Below are 20,225 nucleotides of genomic sequence, written 5' to 3' on the forward strand. Positions count from 1 at the left end.
ATAAATACAAAAAAAATAAAAGCAAACAAATGAAATAATAATGGATTGGATTTATATAGCGCTTTTCAAGGCACCCAAAGCGCTTTACAATACCACTATTCATTCACTCTCACATTCACACACTGGTGGAGGCAAGCTACAGTTGTAGCCACAGCTGCCCTGGGGCAGACTGACAGAAGCGAGGCTGCCATATCGCGCCATCGGCCCCTCTGGCCAACACCAGTAGGCAAGTAGGGTAAAGTGTCTTGCCCAAGGACACAATGACCAGGACAGAGAGCCCAGGGATCGAACCGGCGACCTTCCGGTTACAGATGCGATTCCCAACCCCCTGAGCCACGGTCGCCCTCAATATATAATTAACTACAAATAATTTATGGCCTGCGATTACTAAATGTGGAAAAGCTTGCTGTGTTGGGCCAAATTAGAAATCAGAAAGTGAGTATTTTGGTAATTTTGCAGCACAGCATGAATTTAATAACACACTGTATTCTCTCCTGTATTTTGCTAGGCGTCACAGAACAAAAGATCTAATAAAATTAATTTGGCATTTGTACTTTGTACTGTCAGCTCAAGTATTTGGCAGTGCAGCAACTTATTTGCAATTTGAAACCTGAGGGACAAAAAAATGTGTTGATGCAGAAACAGCCTTCAACAATAGCTGCTATTAACAAAAGATGTGTGAATGTTAAAACTGACACAGGGTCTCAGTCTTGTGAACTCTAACGCTTGAGGTAGCAGACATGACAGGATCTTTTAAAGTGCGAAACATACATTCAGATAAAATTTCACATTACAGGAAACCAATGTAACATTCAGTGCTGTGAAAAAGTATTCACTTCCATATTTGTCACACTTAAATGTTTCAGATCATCAAACAAACTTTAGATAAAGGTTCACTTAAATAGAGCCTGTCTGACAAAGAGAAGCAGCTAACAGATCTCAAAAAGAAACCCATCAGGCCACAATCTAAAGACACAGCTGAGAAACAACATAGTGGTGGGAAGTGTGATTGTCTGGGGACCTGGATGACTAACAGAACCATGAATTCTGATCTCTACCAGAGGATCCTGGAGGAGAATGTAAGGCCATAAATTTGTAACCAGAAGCTCAGGTGCACTTGGGTTATGCAGTAGGAGAATGATCAGAAACACACTAGCAAATTCCTCTCTGATTGGCTCAAGGCCACTCCACAAAATAATGTGTCTGATTTAAAACAATTATGCAAAAAAGAATGGTCAAAAATGTCTCTACAGTGATGTGATTGCCAATTATTGCAATTACTTGATTTCAGTTCTTGCTGCAAAGGTTGGCAGAACCAGTTACTTTTTCACAAAAAACTTAAAAAAATCAGAAAGGGGCCAAATATTTTTTCACAGCACGTCAATAACTGTAAAGATTAGAAATAGAAAGTTTCATATTGCAACACGTACATGAATAAAAATGCTCTAAAATACTGGCAGTCTTTTCAAAACACATAAGGGCTTCTCAGCAATTTGTGAAGAAAGAGTTAAAAGAACGTTTACATTTTCATACAATTCATAAGGTCATTATTTGTTTAAAAAAAAATGACATATATTGCAGAGAGTTGATATTGCACTGGAAAAACCAAACAAAATAACTCGAATGGCTTGCATTACCCGTATGAGCCACAGCTGTTACAGATGTTTACACAGATGTTGGAAGTGCAGTTAATTAATGGAAGGAAAGAAACAATAACTGTCACTGAAAAAACAGTAATTGTAACAAATTTAAGATTTTAGAATATCACAGATTCAGCCTCTAACTTACATCACTGAGGAACTAAAAGGACAAACTCTTAATCAGAGCCATCATTAGACAAACCCAGATCACTAGGCTTGTCTTTCGGCCCTCTGCCTTATTCGGCCACAGTTGTTTGTACTGTTGGGTCTTCGCGTCATTCTCCACCTGTAGTTCGTACTGTACCAGGACTTTACTGTAACCCATCTCCTGTGATATACATTTGTAAGTTCCCTTGCACTCACTGTCCATGTTGTCAATCAGATAAAGGCACTGCTCTTTCCCCGAGCTACAGGCTGTAGAGTTTTCATGGTGCTGCCAACTGTACTGAGCATGACGGGATGACACTGGGCATTGAAGGAAATACTTTGAGTAACGTGGGACTGGGACTGGGTCACCTTTATAATTTGATGCTGTGGAAACAACAGAAGAGGGACAACTTCAGTTCTGCTTTTCGTTTTGTCTGTTTATTTTTAAACCAGTCAGATTTCAAATGCAGTGTAGTAAACCTAAATCAAACTGGTTTCCTTCCCTCAGGTGAATGCTCATATAAGGACCAAGGGCAATGTAGCTTTAAAGCAAACAACAGAGGAAATGCGGTTGTATATTTTAACAATCATTGTCTACATAGTGTAAAACTGACATTGTGTCTATTTATGCATTTGAGTTTTCCACTGCAGTCAGCTCAACAAATAGAATAGATACAAAAGATATTACCTAATGGTGTGTAAGTGTTTCAGTTGTTAATTATAGAATATAAAGCATAAGAGAACTTCTCCTTTTAAAGCCTTCAAGTTAAAAGAGGAAGTTGATCAGCTATAAGGGTAAAATAGAAGAACTATATCATATGCAAATAAACATAAAAGGATTACTATGAGATATTATTAATGTAAATTATTTAAATTTTAAAGGGTAAATGTTTGTAATGATGAAAGCACAAGTTGTGGAATAAAAACTTTTTTTAGTAACTCAGATAAACATGATCTTAAGATGTTGATAAGATTAAAACTGAAGCACATTTGACCACAGATGGCACCAATGATGAGTATCATTGCAGAAGTGTGTGGCATACAGATGCACAGCTATAAGAAGAAACAAATCTAGTTTTTGTTCCCCTTAACGTGTGACCTATTTGGCGAGACAGGAAGCTAAACTATGATGAATAAAAGTTATGCTGTCTGCTGTGCGTTTGAATCCCCCTTGCATATGGAGGAATACAATGTGCACACTCTCACCTACCAAGCTATTCAAATGAGTCTTATTGCCTGGTGGTAACTGGTTTCTGGTCCTGTCTTGAATTTGCGGTTTGCATCAATTTGCTGGAAAATTTGTGTGTTACATTACTTGTGTAGGTTTTCTGAAATATGTTACTCAAAAATGTGCTGTGAGTTTATTCATTTATCCTTTTAACATACATTTTGCCGTTTTTGAATTGTTTGATTAGTGTATAGACAGAGCTTGTGTTACTTGTGTTACTGCTGTTGATTTTTTTTGTTTTTGCTTTGTATATGAGGAAACAGCGCCATGGTTTACTAACGGAAACCACAGAGGAAGCGAGAGCGGGGTCTTTAAGCTCTTGCATATGCTCATGCATCTACACAGTATATTTTGCAAAGACTTTTCTAACTTTTTAAGAGATCAGTTTCCTACCTATAATTGATTTATGTATAAGTGTATTGTGATTTTTTTTCCATTCACTTATTTTGCTCTTGTTTTGACTCTGCTAAAGTAGCTTTATACAATTCACACCAATATAAGATTAAAAAAATCCTTATTTTTCTTTCATGCTGTCCATTCTGCATTTAAACAATCCACATTTTAGCCATTTTTCCTCTAATGCCAGTCAACAGACTTTACTGCTCAACTGCATTGACTCAGCTCTTTGTGAGAGTTTGTCGAGTTAGTTAATAATTAACCACATTTAAAATATTTCTGTGTGGAGGAGAATGATCAGAAACACACTAGCAAATTCCTCTCTGATTGGCTCAAGGCCACTCCACAAAATAATGTGTCTGATTTAAAACAATTATGCAAAAAAGAATGGTCAAAAATGTCTCTACAGTGATGTGATTGCCAATTATTGCAATTACTTGATTTCAGTTCTTGCTGCAAAGGTTGGCAGAACCAGTTACTTTTTCACAAAAAACTTAAAAAAATCAGAAAGGGGCCAAATATTTTTTCACAGCACGTCAATAACTGTAAAGATTAGAAATAGAAAGTTTCATATTGCAACACGTACATGAATAAAAATGCTCTAAAATACTGGCAGTCTTTTCAAAACACATAAGGGCTTCTCAGCAATTTGTGAAGAAAGAGTTAAAAGAACGTTTACATTTTCATACAATTCATAAGGTCATTATTTGTTTAAAAAAAAACGACATATATTGCAGAGAGTTGATATTGCACTGGAAAAACCAAACAAAATAACTCGAATGGCTTGCATTACCCGTATGAGCCACAGCTGTTACAGATGTTTACACAGATGTTGGAAGTGCAGTTAATTAATGGAAGGAAAGAAACAATAACTGTCACTGAAAAAACAGTAATTGTAACAAATTTAAGATTTTAGAATATCACAGATTCAGCCTCTAACTTACATCACTGAGGAACTAAAAGGACAAACTCTTAATCAGAGCCATCATTAGACAAACCCAGATCACTAGGCTTGTCTTTCGGCCCTCTGCCTTATTCGGCCACAGTTGTTTGTACTGTTGGGTCTTCGCGTCATTCTCCACCTGTAGTTCGTACTGTACCAGGACTTTACTGTAACCCATCTCCTGTGATATACATTTGTAAGTTCCCTTGCACTCACTGTCCATGTTGTCAATCAGATAAAGGCACTGCTCTTTCCCCGAGCTACAGGCTGTAGAGTTTTCATGGTGCTGCCAACTGTACTGAGCATGACGGGATGACACTGGGCATTGAAGGAAATACTTTGAGTACCGTGGGACTGGGACTGGGTCACCTTTATAATTTGATGCTGTGGAAACAACAGAAGAGGGACAACTTCAGTTCTGCTTTTCGTTTTGTCTGTTTATTTTTAAACCAGTCAGATTTCAAATGCAGTGTAGTAAACCTAAATCAAACTGGTTTCCTTCCCTCAGGTGAATGCTCATATAAGGACCAAGGGCAATGTAGCTTTAAAGCAAACAACAGAGGAAATGCGGTTGTATATTTTAACAATCATTGTCTACATAGTGTAAAACTGACATTGTGTCTATTTATGCATTTGAGTTTTCCACTGCAGTCAGCTCAACAAATAGAATAGATACAAAAGATATTACCTAATGGTGTGTAAGTGTTTCAGTTGTTAATTATAGAATATAAAGCATAAGAGAACTTCTCCTTTTAAAGCCTTCAAGTTAAAAGAGGAAGTTGATCAGCTATAAGGGTAAAATAGAAGAACTATATCATATGCAAATAAACATAAAAGGATTACTATGAGATATTATTAATGTAAATTATTTAAATTTTAAAGGGTAAATGTTTGTAATGATGAAAGCACAAGTTGTGGAATAAAAACTTTTTTTAGTAACTCAGATAAACATGATCTTAAGATGTTGATAAGATTAAAACTGAAGCACATTTGACCACAGATGGCACCAATGATGAGTATCATTGCAGAAGTGTGTGGCATACAGATGCACAGCTATAAGAAGAAACAAATCTAGTTTTTGTTCCCCTTAACGTGTGACCTATTTGGCGAGACAGGAAGCTAAACTATGATGAATAAAAGTTATGCTGTCTGCTGTGCGTTTGAATCCCCCTTGCATATGGAGGAATACAATGTGCACACTCTCACCTACCAAGCTATTCAAATGAGTCTTATTGCCTGGTGGTAACTGGTTTCTGGTCCTGTCTTGAATTTGCGGTTTGCATCAATTTGCTGGAAAATTTGTGTGTTACATTACTTGTGTAGGTTTTCTGAAATATGTTACTCAAAAATGTGCTGTGAGTTTATTCATTTATCCTTTTAACATACATTTTGCCGTTTTTGAATTGTTTGATTAGTGTATAGACAGAGCTTGTGTTACTTGTGTTACTGCTGTTGATTTTTTTTGTTTTTGCTTTGTATATGAGGAAACAGCGCCATGGTTTACTAACGGAAACCACAGAGGAAGCGAGAGCGGGGTCTTTAAGCTCTTGCATATGCTCATGCATCTACACAGTATATTTTGCAAAGACTTTTCTAACTTTTTAAGAGATCAGTTTCCTACCTATAATTGATTTATGTATAAGTGTATTGTGATTTTTTTTCCATTCACTTATTTTGCTCTTGTTTTGACTCTGCTAAAGTAGCTTTATACAATTCACACCAATATAAGATTAAAAAAATCCTTATTTTTCTTTCATGCTGTCCATTCTGCATTTAAACAATCCACATTTTAGCCATTTTTCCTCTAATGCCAGTCAACAGACTTTACTGCTCAACTGCATTGACTCAGCTCTTTGTGAGAGTTTGTCGAGTTAGTTAATAATTAACCACATTTAAAATATTTTTTTACATGTACGTTTGATAATTACTGTTATGACACCAGGCATTTCTTTATCAGTCAGTTTTATAATAGAGGAAGAGAAACTGAACTGAAGGGCTTCTTCATGATCTGGTATAAGTTAAATAAAGATTATTTTGAATGGCAAACCATTCAAATCTATTCAAGTGAACCAAAGACTGAAAATAGTAGGAAATTACGATCATGCAGTCTCCTGGGCTACAGCTAAAAAGGCCCTTTTACTCAATCTTAGATTTTTAGACTACTTAATAAAAAATAATACATTTATATTATATGATAAAGCCAATAGTGTAATTCTTAAATATCAGATAAATATATAAACAGTTAAAGGACAGTTAATGATAACACTAACAGGCCTCACAAACTGTGTTTAGTTTTTGTATTCTGAACTAGCATCATAAAAGATAAGAAAGGGAGAGGATACATTTGGGTAATTTTCAGCTAAAAAAAGTACCAACTACCAGTGTATACAGCACTGTATTGTTTTGTGGTGCATCTAATAGCTCTTGTGTTCGGAATACAGGAAAATAAAATTCAAATACCCCCAAAATATTTAAACAATTCCTTCTATGATTGTTCATAGACTATCGTTTGATCTTTGGGTTTTTCCTCTGCTATGCAGGGTCTTCACCTTAAAGTGTCCCAAGATTAGTTTTGTTGTGAATAGGCATTATGCAGTAAAGTAAAACTGAAATGAATTTAAATACCATTGTGCTTATTACAGATGGAAAGGTCCCCAGTGGCTGCATCACGCCAGCTCCCCCTGAAAAAGATAATGTATGAGTAAATTAGGCCGTATGGAATGATTATGCTTAACAATCGATTTAAAAAAATTAACATGTTACTGGAACCAGTGGAAAGTTTTGATCTGTGTATATTGTTTTCTAACTAAAACATCTTTGATTAGAAAATAATTTTTGGTAGTGTTGTAAGATAGTCAATACCAACTTTAGTATTTTTCATTCACACAACACTCTTTGAATGTGCTGGGATATCGAAGCAAAAGGAAATCTAAACAGATCAAAAGAAAAAAAGTGGAATGATTCAATAACTGTAACATTACAACATATAGTACTGTCCCCACTCATAAATGTGCTCCAAGAGAGCTTCCACATCTACATGGTTTGGAGTTTTTAGGAGTTTTACTATTACTAATATTCTGAAATTTGTTATCCCTCTTAACTGTCAAGAAAAAGGGATTTCTCCCCATCTGTGGGCAACTTAGCCTGATCTTTTCATAAGTGGAGGATTAATATGAAGTGAACCTTGACAACATTTTATCAGAGAAAAAGATCCTTAGCGGTTAGTAATCTCCCACATAAAACGAAAAAATCATCTGCATGTGTGGAGCTGCAAAAACCCAGCTGTACTTTTGCATGCAGTGTGGTTGTGTTTGTAAGTTTGTTGGTTGAGGTTTGAGTAGCACTAATTTTACCTCACAAGACCCTGTTCTCTTTTCACTATAATGTTGTGTAAATGTTCCCATTTACAGTTAAAGGTGCCTTCCCTTTTAAGAGGTAAATTTCATCTTCAAGTCAAATTTCTGTGGAACAAAACTAGAATCACAAAGTGAGAATGAAAATACCAGTGCATTGATATAGTTCAATATAGTTCCTATAAAGGTATTTACAGAAATTAACAAATTGCCATGTGAGAAGAAAAATGTTGGGAAAGTTTAAGTGAACACATCTCTTTAGAATGAAAAAAATTCTCGTGTCATTATCAGACTTATGTTGAAAAACGTAATTTCCTTGATAGTTTGCGCAGTATGCTTTTTTAAACCCGCATTTCCTGAAAGATAACAGCTGCTGAATGTGAAAAACAAAATCACACATTTTTTTACAGCAACGCATTTCTAAGTGTACAAACATAGTGCCATTTCTGAATTGCTGTGCTTAATAATAAGATTAACAATAGCATTACTTTCATTGAGCCATGCAAATGATCAGGATTACGCTCATGGATGGGCAGGGCTGTGGACCACAGAGAAAAGGATTTGTTACCCCGATCAATGTGACAATGTTATTAGTTCATCTGCGGACTGATTTGCATGAAAAATGCATGACTAGAATGAGGCTTGGATCCAGGAATTTTTGGAAGGACTAACATTGCAAAACAGGGAAAAACGTGACATTTTGCATCATATCGTCACAAATGCATCTTAATCAAGTTGGAGAAAAAAAAGGGGAAATTAGTGCACGCTGTCTTGATGTTCAAGAAAATGTCATGAACTAATATAGATATCCATCTGAATCCAGGTATTCAGTCCTTGCAAGGTGTGCAGGGAAATATTCTTGCTTTTTTCAGTCTGAGTCTGCCAGTGTGTGCACAGACAAGTCTGGAAAGTTACAACAGACTGGAGGGCCTGCAGGCATCTGGAGGGAATCTTGCAATCACCCACCAATGAAATATGCGTTACTCATACTAAGGTAGACACATGCACACTGTAGACATGGAAACTGGCATATTCTTAGAGCTCAGGTACTGTTTAGTTGCCAAAATTCTTATTGCATACATGTGACACAATATCCTGTACTCGACTAAAGCAAAATGTCTTGACACATGGCTGCATATAACTGATTTTTGGTTACTGGTCCAATTAAACTGCTTGGAGTTGGCTGTTATATTCTTTGTTGTTGTCTGTGAAGGTTCTCAGTCATCCAGGTCATTGTAGTCTAAGGAGCTTGGAAAGAAAAGCATCTGGACTTCTTTACAAAGCTTGAAGATGTTTCACCTCTCATCCGAGAAGCTTCTTCAGTTCTAGGGTCAAATGGTGGAGAGCCCCAGATTTAAAGAGAAGTGAAAGAAGCCATCTATGTCCACTGTGGACAGCCATCTTTGAACAGAGGCGGTGGTTTACGACACCAACTGTCTGCCATCTATAATCCAGTTTTGAGTTCCCTTCCCAGACGCCTTAACGCCCACTCACATCCTGGGCCATCTGACCTCAGGAAATCACATGATAGGGTGGGGCTAGGTTTCACAATGAGCTCACCCGAAACCTTGGCTGATTGTGACCCACACCCGTTTTCGCACATTGGCTCATGTGATTAGGTAGAGGATCTATAGGGGGTCCTTTTGTCCCTCTTTGGGGGACACTCCCACAGGGCTTAAATCTGTGACTCTCCACCATTTGACCCTAGAACTGAAGAAGCTTCTCAGATGAGAGGTGAAACGTCTTCAAGAAATTCCAGACACTTTTCTTTCCAAGTTCCTTAGACATTCTTTGTTGTTCTTCTATGTTTCTCTATACTATCTCTAACTCTAGTAGTATCTAAGACTATACAACATAAAATGCATTGAGATCACTCTCTTTTGTGAACTGGCACTATGTAAATTAAATTTGCTCAATTTAATGCACATTATCTTGTTTTGGTATATGTGCTCTTTAATCTATGAGTAATATACAAAATATACTCATGATTTTCTTGGTTATTTATGTTAACATTTTCTCAGTTGAACAAAAGTCACCTGTTGGCTGATACCTGATCGTTACACAGAACACTAGCCTTTCATAAAGCAGTAGAGCTACAGTAGGACAAATTCACAAACGGCTCCAAGTGTCAATATGTGCTGAAATATTGTGACAACATGATTTACGGGACATTGTAATTCCCGAGTGTTGCTTCATCCTGGATTAAGTTTGCAGTGACTCATCTGTCGAGTTTTGTCAGGTGGCACAAGGCAAAAAGTACACTAATGATGTTGCATAATCATTTATACTCTTCGGGGCGTGCGAGCACGACTTTGTATCTGAATCAAACCTGTGTATGATTCAAAAGGTACACTAATGAGTGTTTAAATACTACGGAGTAATGTTTGTATAAATATGACCATGTTTTTACATGGTCAAATGGAAAAGTCTCTTTTTTTAAACTTGTTTTATCAGTTTTAATCTTTTAACTTTATGCATCAAGCAAAAATTTAATTATATGTAACATTCTCTGACTTGAATAAATTAGTTTAACATTTAAAGCTATTTTCTGCACATTCCAGCACATAAAATAAAATATTTTTTGTGTTTACACTCAGTCTTTCAAATAGATGCAAGTAAAACACAGCAGAAAATAAATAAAGTCAAAGACTTAGTGGTCCTGTGCTCTATTTATATCTATCTATAACGGTTGCTCTAATTTCACCTGTAAAGCAGGACTGGGGATAGGCGGAGGTTTACTCTGGTGCAGGTGTGCCGCGGTCAGTTGAAGAATCCACGAGTTTCTCTGTGAGTTTCCCATTACGTCGTTGCACACTCGGTGCTTGCTTGGAAGTTTAGGGGGTTTTTTCGCTGTAAAAAATTTTCTTCCCACGCACAACGGACGCTAATGTTTTTGTCACTTTTTATGGAATCAAACTCAAAGTAAGGTCAGTACTTCCACGCTTTAAACGCTGCACGCTCATACTCTCTCCCACAATCGATATATGATCCACTGTTGATCTGCACACAGCTGTTGTCACCAACGGCGCACTCGCTTACGTCACTGTCATGAGACATTCTCGCAAAAAAATCACGGTTTTAGTAACGCAGTAACGCAGCGTTCCTACGGGAAAGTAACGGTAATCTAATTACCGATTTTGCAATAGTAATCCCTTACTTTACTCGTTACTTGGTATTAATAAACAGTCCTGATTCTGCTTTCATTGCCTTTTGACTGTTGACCATCAGCAGCAGTAGTAATGGGCAAAGAAACATACCAGCATAGGTAAAGAAAATTAAGGTGACTAAACAGGAATATAAAAAATGAACATATTTCATATTTCTGTTTAGGGAAGGAAAAGCATTCAACACAACTGTGAAGCTGACTTGTTGTTCGCTTGTATGACTTACCTCAAATAAGGTAAACACTTATTTTAATTTACTGTTGGAAACATTTAATGCAATTGTTGGCTGTGAAGAACTATTCTTCATATTTTATAGATACGAGTTCCATAAAGCTCTGAGGTCTTACTTTGTGTCACGTATGCACTGGGTGCCATCCCAGCCACAGTAAGGATCTCTGGATAACATACAGTCCTGGCAGGTATCTCCATACTGGGAACAGTCTGCTACATCAAGTTGGACCAGTTGACTTCCATCATTCACATACAGCTTTTTCTGTAATGATGGACAGGTTTTCTTAATGTACTGGGCTTTTTCATAAAATTCATTGGAAAAAAAGATTGAAATGATTTCAAAGTTATTGATTAGATGCTACAGTAGATTCTTTAGGAGATAAAATTGTTAATTTTTCCCCTTTCGTCCACAAAAACCATTTATTCCATATGAGTAATCTTTGTGGTTTGATTGGGACATTGGTTACACAGTGATCATTGTTACTCACAAAGGTAGACTGAAGGATGATGCTGAGAACGTGTGCTTTTTGTTTGAATGGTTGATACTCAGCAATTACAAAGGTGTGACTTTCATTCTGCAGCACCTTATGAATCCCTCCATTATCTGTGGAAAGACACAATGGGGGTGAGGGGTGAGGGAGGAAATGACTAACAGTTAAAAACTGTCTAACCACTCTAACCCACCTCTGCCATCCCACTCACTCTCTGGATCTGTTACCTTATATGATACTACATTTTGTCTTCAGAACCTGTATAAACTCATCAAATAAATTTGTCAACCAGTGACTAACTGTGATCTCAGCACCACACACATCACAAGTAGACGCAGGAACCAGGGAGACTGATTACAGGCGGAGATGACAGAAATAACTAAGAAATAAGGTCTGAACAGCAACCTAGAATTTAACTAGATTGAAAATGAATACAAAAAATACCTAAAACTCAAACACTGGGTCACACGACCGAGTACTGTGACAAAAAGCCTGTTATGTCAACATAAAAAAGGAAAAAAAAGGAAAAAGAAGAAGTTTATATCTGGGAGTGTTATGTTACATTCAGATTGTGCCACACCTGTCACCTGACCTACTTGTCACCTTTGTGTGGAGACCCCAGCAGGTGTGATCATACAGGAAACTTTCGGTTTCTGGTTTTGCAGGTTACACCACCCACCTACGTTTGCCCTTTAGTAAATAATTCCTCTTCATTACAACCCAGTCCCACTCAGTCTGTTCCGATGTGTGCCTTATTTTACTAGACATATACTAGTAATGACTACTTTAATATTATGTCCTGTTTCTACTCACCTTCCACTGTAGACAAACACACAGAACATTCTTCTTAACATTTAGTATTTTATCATTTCGATTTTTTTTTTACTCACTTAAAGATAGGAAGATGACGTTCTGATTACTACTTCTGCTGTTTGGTTTACTGTCAACTTGGATGTGGGTATAGTTGTGATGGTTAAAGAAAAGAAGGCCAGGGTTGCCGACAGGATGAACCAACTGCTCCATCTCTGAAGTCTTTTCAATCTTCTTCAGGGTGTCCACTGGAAGCTTGGAGCTATCAGGAGCGCACTGAAGAAGAAAAAAGTGCTCTATTTAATAGAGCTTCATACCACGTGTGGCCCCATTTACCCCTTGAAGATGTCAAGCCTTTTGTTTTCTCTTGCTGCATATGAAAACTTTACTCTGATAATGCCGTCGGAGTAACCATTTAAAATTCAAAAGCTGTTATAGGATCAGTGAATTAGGAGAAAATCATGTCTCTAATTTCCAAGTTACTTGTTTCAAACAAGTTTAATACACTCGATTTATTTGGCAATTTAATGAGGCCTGTGTTTACCAAAAGATATAGCTAAAAAGATCAGGCCACTTTGTGCTTTTAAGTATAATTACGCAGTTGGTTTGAAAGATATCAGCCATAAAATACATGAATCTTTGTGTAGTGGCACTGTTTGTTACACTTTTCTCTTCAGACCAGTTTAAATGTCTCATACCGTCCTTGGTCTGTCCATTTGGTCTTTTGTGTAGCCATTGAAAGGAGAGTTTTCGAAGATTTTGTTGATGTCTTCAATCGTGTAGACACAGACAGCACTCATCCCCCTGCAGGGCGACACATAGTCAGCAGGTTTGTCTGACACATTTAAAGCACAATGGCTGGAAAAACAAAAACAGCTGACCATACAGACTGAAAAAAGGGGAAAAATAAACAGAACATGGCTTAAAACTACAGAGGACATAAAGTGTCACCTGACCAAATAAATCTAAGTTAAATCATAAAAGCACTATGAGGGTGGCATTTTTTTCTATTACAATTTTCCCAAGTTCCTGTGTTTTACTTCTGTGTAAAAATTCCAAATCAAGCAGCCAAATCATTCTGGTTTAAACCTTTGGTTACTGGTTTAACATCCATGTGATGTTAAACCAGTCATGATCATATTTTGAAAAATAAAACAGCACATGACTCAGTTACACAAACACTGAGTCATAAAAACAGACAATAACTGTATTATAACTATTATTTCATGTTAAATCAAATGTAGAAATGTGAATAATATTACCATAATAATGACATATATTAACTATGATAGAGTAGAAGCATCAAAATCAATGATAATAGTCCTACCATTCATTTCTAAAGAGTGCATAGATCTTTGTATCCTGCCATCGATCTGCATCCACAGTGGAAACATCCACCAGCTCAGAGAAATGCTGTTTTCTCTCCTGATCTCCACAGAAGAGCCTGGCATTCATCTGGGATGTCCAAGTAAACTGCAAGTTGTTCTTAGGACCACCAACATCTGTCTAGAAGCAATGGACAGTCAATCATTATGTATTTATGTTTATTTATTTCTTTTTTATTGTTGGTGGCACTTAAAACAAATTTTCTAACTATTTTGGTCTTACCATGCAAACCTGGGTCACAAAGGGGAGCCACATTTCACTGAACAGTCCAGTGTCTTCGGTTTTCTCCTTATAGAAGCCATAAACTCTGTTCTGGGAGGGATCCTCGCGTTTGCTGAGCACCAATCCTACATAATGCTGCTCTAAACATTGAAAGAGAAATATTTATTTGTCTCCAAACATTTATAGTGATGTGATTTCACTAAATAAGGTCTCTGTGGCTCTAACTTTATGAAAATACCTTTATTGTGGTTCTTTGGCTGCACTCTTGCTTTACCAAATTTGTGAATGCCAACAGATTCATCAGATCCAGAGTGTGTTATGTAGAGATCTGTACTTTGTTCAGATTCTGGAACAAACAGTGGCAAATTGAGGTTTTATAGGGATGTACAAACAGGGAGAAACTAGTTCAATATTATAGTAATAGGGAGAAGAAGCAATCTTTAAAAGGGACTGATTTAAATAAAAGATGTTAGTAGTTTTGACAAAAGTACAGACTTTCTGTAAACACACAAGAAGGATAAAAATTACAGACTCATAGAAAAAGGTGAATGAGGAAGGAGGGATTCATCAGCAGATTTATTCAAAAGCATCTTGTGTGTAAAAAACTCACCTGCAAGGGCCGACAGGTCACCCTCATTTATGTTAAACGAGCTTATATCTTTTATATCCTTGCATATCGGTGACTGCTCTGCCAAATTCTATTAAAAAGAAAGAACAGTTTATCTTAATGTATCCCAACTAATGTACATCACAGATGATAAACATGTATAGCCAACACCCTGTATCTAACAGATAGTTCAAAAAAATTATAAAGCAAAAACAAATATGGCTAAACAGGAAGTGCTGTGATGTATTTGCTTTGTTTGCAGAAGAGGGCTGTTTCAATTAAACCAAAGTAGAAGTAGCTTCGCTTAGTATCAACCCTGAGCAGAAACAACACAACTACCAGTTTCCAGTATTATATCAGTTCTCTGTCACAGTAGTGACCTACCAAGTTACAGCAAACTGTTTCATCGTCAGTGGTTCCACACACAAACAACTGGTTAGCATCTTCCATAAGGTGGGCCAAAGTGATGTTATAGCTGCAATCCTAAATAACAAGATTGTTGTTAGATTTTTTGAGTGTTCAAACAATACAATTTAACAAACTACTTAATTTTGCTCTGTTTATCTGTTCACTGCTTACTTACCTCACTGTTGCAATTCTCCAACCGCATACGTCTTTGATTCTGTGGAAATACATAATGCATGACTATTACTTTCCCATGATATTAATATGAAGATCCATTTATTCCAGAGCATTCAATACATTAATTTAGTGTGATTATACAGCTATGTTCTACCTTTTTCTGGTTTTTAATGTAGGTATTCAGGTATGTTTTTCCAACAGCTAAGACAGTGTCCGGCTGCTCTTCTAGAAGAATCCGCACCGGTGGATCATCAGGAAGATCTAACCTATTCATTGCAGCTTCTAGAATTAAGAATAAAAAACAAACAAACATATATTAAAGGATAAACACAGCCAATGATGTAAAATTGCCAAGCACAGCACAAGGACAAAATGTTACTGTACACATGTTTATACATGAATAACCTGTTCTCAGTCCGTCTGGTCCTGCCTGGAACATCTCCCAATATCTATAGCATGTACCACAATGAGGCTCAACAGTTAACCCATTTATGTAGTATAGTGCTGCCACTAAAGTCATATATTTTTTGTTTTTAATTATTTTTTTCCCGTCATCCTGAGAATGAATCCTAAACCCTTTGGGGATCCATTTTTGTTACTTTGTTACGCCCTCACCCACATTACAGAAATCAGAATGTGAGAGTTTTAGGTTTTTACTGTAATAAACTTGCTAATATAAGCTTTTAGTTATAAATATTAAGTTTATTCTGTGTTTAAAGGTGAAGGTTTTCTTTTTGTTTCAAACTATTACTTTTGTAATCTGAGAAGAAAAGTACACATCAGCAGATGTTAGTGCTTACTGAAAGTACAGGGCGTTGACCTGATGTTAATCAACTGAGTGAAGCAATTTTTTGGTTTGCACACTTTTACTGAGAAAGTCAGTGTGCTTTATAAGCTAAATTACTTCTTCTAACTGCAGCAATGACGAGGCTTTCTGAAAAATGTAATCAAAAGAGCAATGGTCTCATACCATGGTTCTACCGGAACCAAATTCCCTGTATGTGTCTGCACATATACTTGGCCAATAAACACGATTCTGATTCTGATACGAAATAAAATGATATAAATGTTAATATTATATAATATATTAATTAGCTAAACCCAGTATGAACTCTATCAAACCCCTGAAACTGGAGAAGCTAAATGGAATTCAGTGTAAGTGTCAAAACGTGGTGAAAAAGTCAATAATTAAACTTCCACTAATTGAAACCCTAACGTCTTTATTCTTTTACATGCCTTCCTTTGTACATAGAACCTTGTAAACATTTCTTTAAATGGATGCAACTCTTTATTTCATGGGACACTTGACCAGGAAACAATGTTATGAAAATATAAATTAAAGCAACAACACATAAATATAGGAAATTAGAACAAACAAAGAACATTATCAAAGTCCAGCTTAGTAACACAATTTGCACTCTGCAGCTACAGAATTCTTTATAAGTGCTTTGGGCTCTAACACACTTGTCCCATAAACAGGAAGCAAATAAGACTTTAATGTCCGAGCAAGTTGTAGAATTTAGGCACCCAAGCAGCTGCACATAAGTGATAGCAACTTACATAGATAAGAAGGAAATGTATCAACATGGCTTTGGCTTTCTTACCACGATTGAGCAACTTCGTGGTATACAATGATGTCTGCAGCTGTTCAAAAACAGCCAGACATTCCTCAAGTTTGACTCAGAAGAGCCTAAAACATCTGTGTAAAGATTCTCTTTACATGTTAACATAGCATTCCAGGTGTTATTTGCAAGTACAGAAGAAAAAACTAAAGAACAGGGGGCCTAAAACTGAACAGCGTAGGAGTCTTTCTGAAAAAACCAGGAAACTTAACGTCTGTCCATCCAAAGCCACGTGTAGACCCTTTTTTAGGGGTGCACAACCACCCCCTAAATTTCATCATAGCGTCCCTAAATATAACTTTAGCAAAGGTAGTAATAATAACGCAGTTTTAGCATAATATTCTGACATTGTATTCTAATGTTATGTTAACAGTGTGCCTTCTCATTAATAAATAAGACTTTTGTTGCAACAGCTGGAGAGACGAACATGAAGATATTTCATGACAAGTATCAGTGTTGGAGACTTAAAACACACTTTACCTGAAACATCCCAAAAGTGCAAACTATTCTCATAAAACAGAGACATTGCTGGGGGCGCTGTCATCAAGTGATTGCTTATGTAGCCCCCCAATAATGTAAAAATATACATTTATGTGCATTTTATTCTATATAGCGTCAGAGATTATTAGGCAATGATGATCTTCTGAGCCATATGTATGGTGGACACACACTTTAACGGGATTGAATAATACCTACTGTACTTTTGAAAGGAATACGTCGTGTTTTTGTCCTGAATCACAATGATTCATATTGATTATAGTCATAGACTATAGACTTTAATAGACGTAAAGTATGCCAGGAAGTCACTTAACATGATTGAGAAGATTTTCCCGATTTTGGGTTTTATGACTCATGTTTACACTATTTTTTTTTTATCTTAGTTAAAAAGAGAAAAAAAACCCCATTTCCTACCTTTCTCTGTGAATATCATCCTCGGGGAACGATCGTTTCCCACAGCCAGACAACAGATGTGTAAAAAAAATAGACATGCCACTAATGAGAACCTCATCTTCCAGATCTTCAGGCACGATATTATAAGATGGATCCAATAGTTCAGAAAATTATTTTCCCAATTACTTGTTCTTGATCGCGATAGAAAATAGCATTGAAAGAGAAATGTTTTCAGGTCTAGAGGTACTACACAGCTGCACCGCCCATATACGAGAAAGCCACGTAATAATTTTTATTTTTATATCACGCCTACGGCTACATTTTATGGTCTCATGACGTTTCGAGAGGGCGCAAAGTCACAACAAGTCGTACCCTTTTCTAAGCACGTAAACAGGGAAGAGCAGAAAATGTGACCATCTTTAAAAAATTAAACAAAAGAGGAAATGTTTGAAGAGTCCACCTTTCTCCTTTGTATAGTCCAGCTCTTCCTGGAGACACTCTTTTGCGTGATGTAGCTACTGAGATTAATTTCCGCGTCGCAGTTAGTATGAATGAGAAAAGTAAACACACCGTATCCGTATTTGCTTTTCCAGCCATATCCATTTTGGGACTTGTGTCAAGCTAGACTCCAGTTTTTTTGGGGAAGGAGCGAGATGGAACGAGGCACGGATGGGTCCTGTACTATCTGGGTGGGTGCGGTCAAAAAGATAACGATGTTAGTTTTTTACTCTTTTTTTGTGTGTTTATGTATGTCAAGAGTGAATTTGATGTTTCTAAGAGTGAGCTTCGAACTTAAAATAAATAGTCAGGCTGTAAAACGTGAAAATACTAAAGTCTGAGAATGCACATGTGATGACTGATAAACATTAAAGTGAAATCTTAACAAAAGGATGCATGAATGTGACAGGTGAGACCTGGGTCTGGGAACCGCCCCTGGTAGGCGGGGCTGGGTTTTTCCTTTTATGAGCACAGGTGCAGGTAGGAAACTTGTAGTGGACTCCGCCACCTCTTAGTGAAGGGGTAAATAAGTAGTGAAGTAAGGAATGCGTTACCATATTGGAAAGCCAGTCTGATTAGACTGAATGCAAAGTGGAAATGCCTTAAACAACTGTTTTTTTTCGCATTGCTTGCTTATGGCCTCAGTTAGTCCAAAAAGACGATGACGCGGGGACCTTCTTGTGATGGTCAGGTCTCCTTGGTTTTTCAGTCTGATCTGTCCCTCTTTTGCAATGTTCTGCTTGAGAACATCAAGGTGATGGACTTCTTACAGACCTCAGTAACTGATGAGTGACTGATAGGAAAGTTTCCTATCGTGGTGGCTATGCTCAAATATTATATGTATAGCAAATCCAACTTCACTACATGAAACATATTTTTTCATTAACTAGTGTTAAAGTAATATTCTGTTATCAGAATCAGCATACTTTATTAATCCCTCGGGAAATTACGTGGGTTACAGTTGCTCCAATACAGTAACAGAAACAGACGAGGCTATTTAACAATACAATATGTTACAGATTTACAAATGTAAGAAATTGCACAATATAGACAAATCACTCAATAATAAATATCAATGATTTACTGAGGTAATTATGAATTAATATCAAGAATATTCACAGCAACATTACTGAGTAGAAAAGAGCGTGTGCAAAAAGGATGTAACTATTGCAGTGTTTACAGTGTATTAGATAGAGGAGTTGTACAGGGATGGCCACGGGCAGGAATGATTTCCTGTGTCGTTCAGTGGTGCTTTTTGGTCATCTCAATCTCTCACTGAACGTGCATCCCCACAACATTACTGGCCTTGCGGATCAGTTTATTTAGTCTGTTGGCATCCGCAACCTTCAACCTGCTCCCCCAGCGTGCAACAGCATAGAGGATAGCACTGGGCAAAGCAGACTCATAGAAAAATCTTTATCTTTCTTAATGTAACAGTGCCATCCACAGCCTGGTTTGTGAAAGGAAGTGTTAGTGTTCGCACACTTACTGCACAACCTCATTAATAGTTTAATGTTTCTATCTGTATATACTATGAGCACTATATGCAGTTTACTTAAGTGGGTTTCTGCTTTTGCTGACACTTTAAAAAATGAAATAAAAACATTGTAAACCTATAAGTGTTCTGATTTTTTCCCCCCAAGTAGCTTCAGCTAAAACTTTCTTTTGGAAAGTTCTGCTGTAATCGAACTTCTTCTATTCTATTCAATTCAATTCAATTAAACTTTATTGATCCTGAAGGTTGACCCCGAAGGAAATTGGGTTAAGGCTGCCGACCTTTGCCAGCGCCATCTTACCCTTCTGACCATACATACATGACACAAACATCACATGGGGAAGACAGGTCAGAGGTATAACAATGGAAAATGCACAACATGAGGAAAGATAAGGAGAAAAAAATAACTCCCCCCAGACTGAGCTCCAACAGGGAGATCAGTTTGAGAACAGAAAAAAACACCTCTGTACATAGCACATGAAAAAAACCCCTCTTAATACACCAAAGAAACACATGACA

The 20,225-nt window shown here is 36.9% G+C and overlaps 1 protein-coding gene across 2 annotated transcripts; it reads right to left on the reverse strand.

The window, feature by feature from the left end:
* Positions 1-1,329: 1,329 nt before the first annotated feature.
* Positions 1,330-18,569, reverse strand: LOC102309766 (semaphorin-7A). 2 transcript variants are annotated; one of them, XM_042218171.1, is made up of 14 exons: positions 17,735-18,569; positions 15,355-15,482; positions 15,202-15,240; positions 15,003-15,101; positions 14,622-14,709; positions 14,250-14,357; positions 14,012-14,151; positions 13,731-13,909; positions 13,102-13,207; positions 12,484-12,679; positions 11,591-11,706; positions 11,219-11,364; positions 6,980-7,035; positions 1,330-2,171 (listed from the first exon to the last, which is right to left on the reverse strand). In XM_042218171.1, exons 1-14 carry the CDS (start codon positions 17,829-17,831, stop codon positions 1,801-1,803), a joined length of 1,869 nt encoding a protein of 622 aa, XP_042074105.1. In that variant the 5' UTR covers positions 17,832-18,569; the 3' UTR covers positions 1,330-1,800. The 2 variants fall into 2 exon arrangements, with proteins under 2 accessions (XP_042074105.1, XP_005913089.1); XM_005913027.3 differs by lacking the exon at positions 1,330-2,171 and adding an exon at positions 3,897-4,738 and having other exon boundaries at positions 17,735-18,565.
* Between the last annotated feature and the right edge of the window lie 1,656 nt (positions 18,570-20,225).

The sequence above is a fragment of the Haplochromis burtoni genome, unplaced genomic scaffold, assembly GCF_018398535.1.
Source record: "Haplochromis burtoni strain Fernald_Lab_line unplaced genomic scaffold, NCSU_Asbu1 Contig_2, whole genome shotgun sequence".
In the NCBI taxonomy this organism is placed as follows: domain Eukaryota; kingdom Metazoa; phylum Chordata; class Actinopteri; order Cichliformes; family Cichlidae; genus Haplochromis; species Haplochromis burtoni.

What these genes read in the sequence shown, in the direction of transcription:
- LOC102309766 (XM_042218171.1), bottom strand. Translation starts at nt 17,831, where the DNA reads ATGAGGTTCTCATTAGTGGCATGTCTATTTTTTTTACACATCTGTTGT. An exon ending in GATGATATTCACAGAGAAAG is followed by an intron (nt 15,483 to 17,734) that starts GTAGGAAATGGG and finishes TCTTAATTCTAG; the next exon opens with AAGCTGCAATGAATAGGTTA. An exon ending in AAATGGACAGACCAAGGACG is followed by an intron (nt 12,680 to 13,101) that starts GTATGAGACATT and finishes TTTCTTCTTCAG; the next exon opens with TGCGCTCCTGATAGCTCCAA.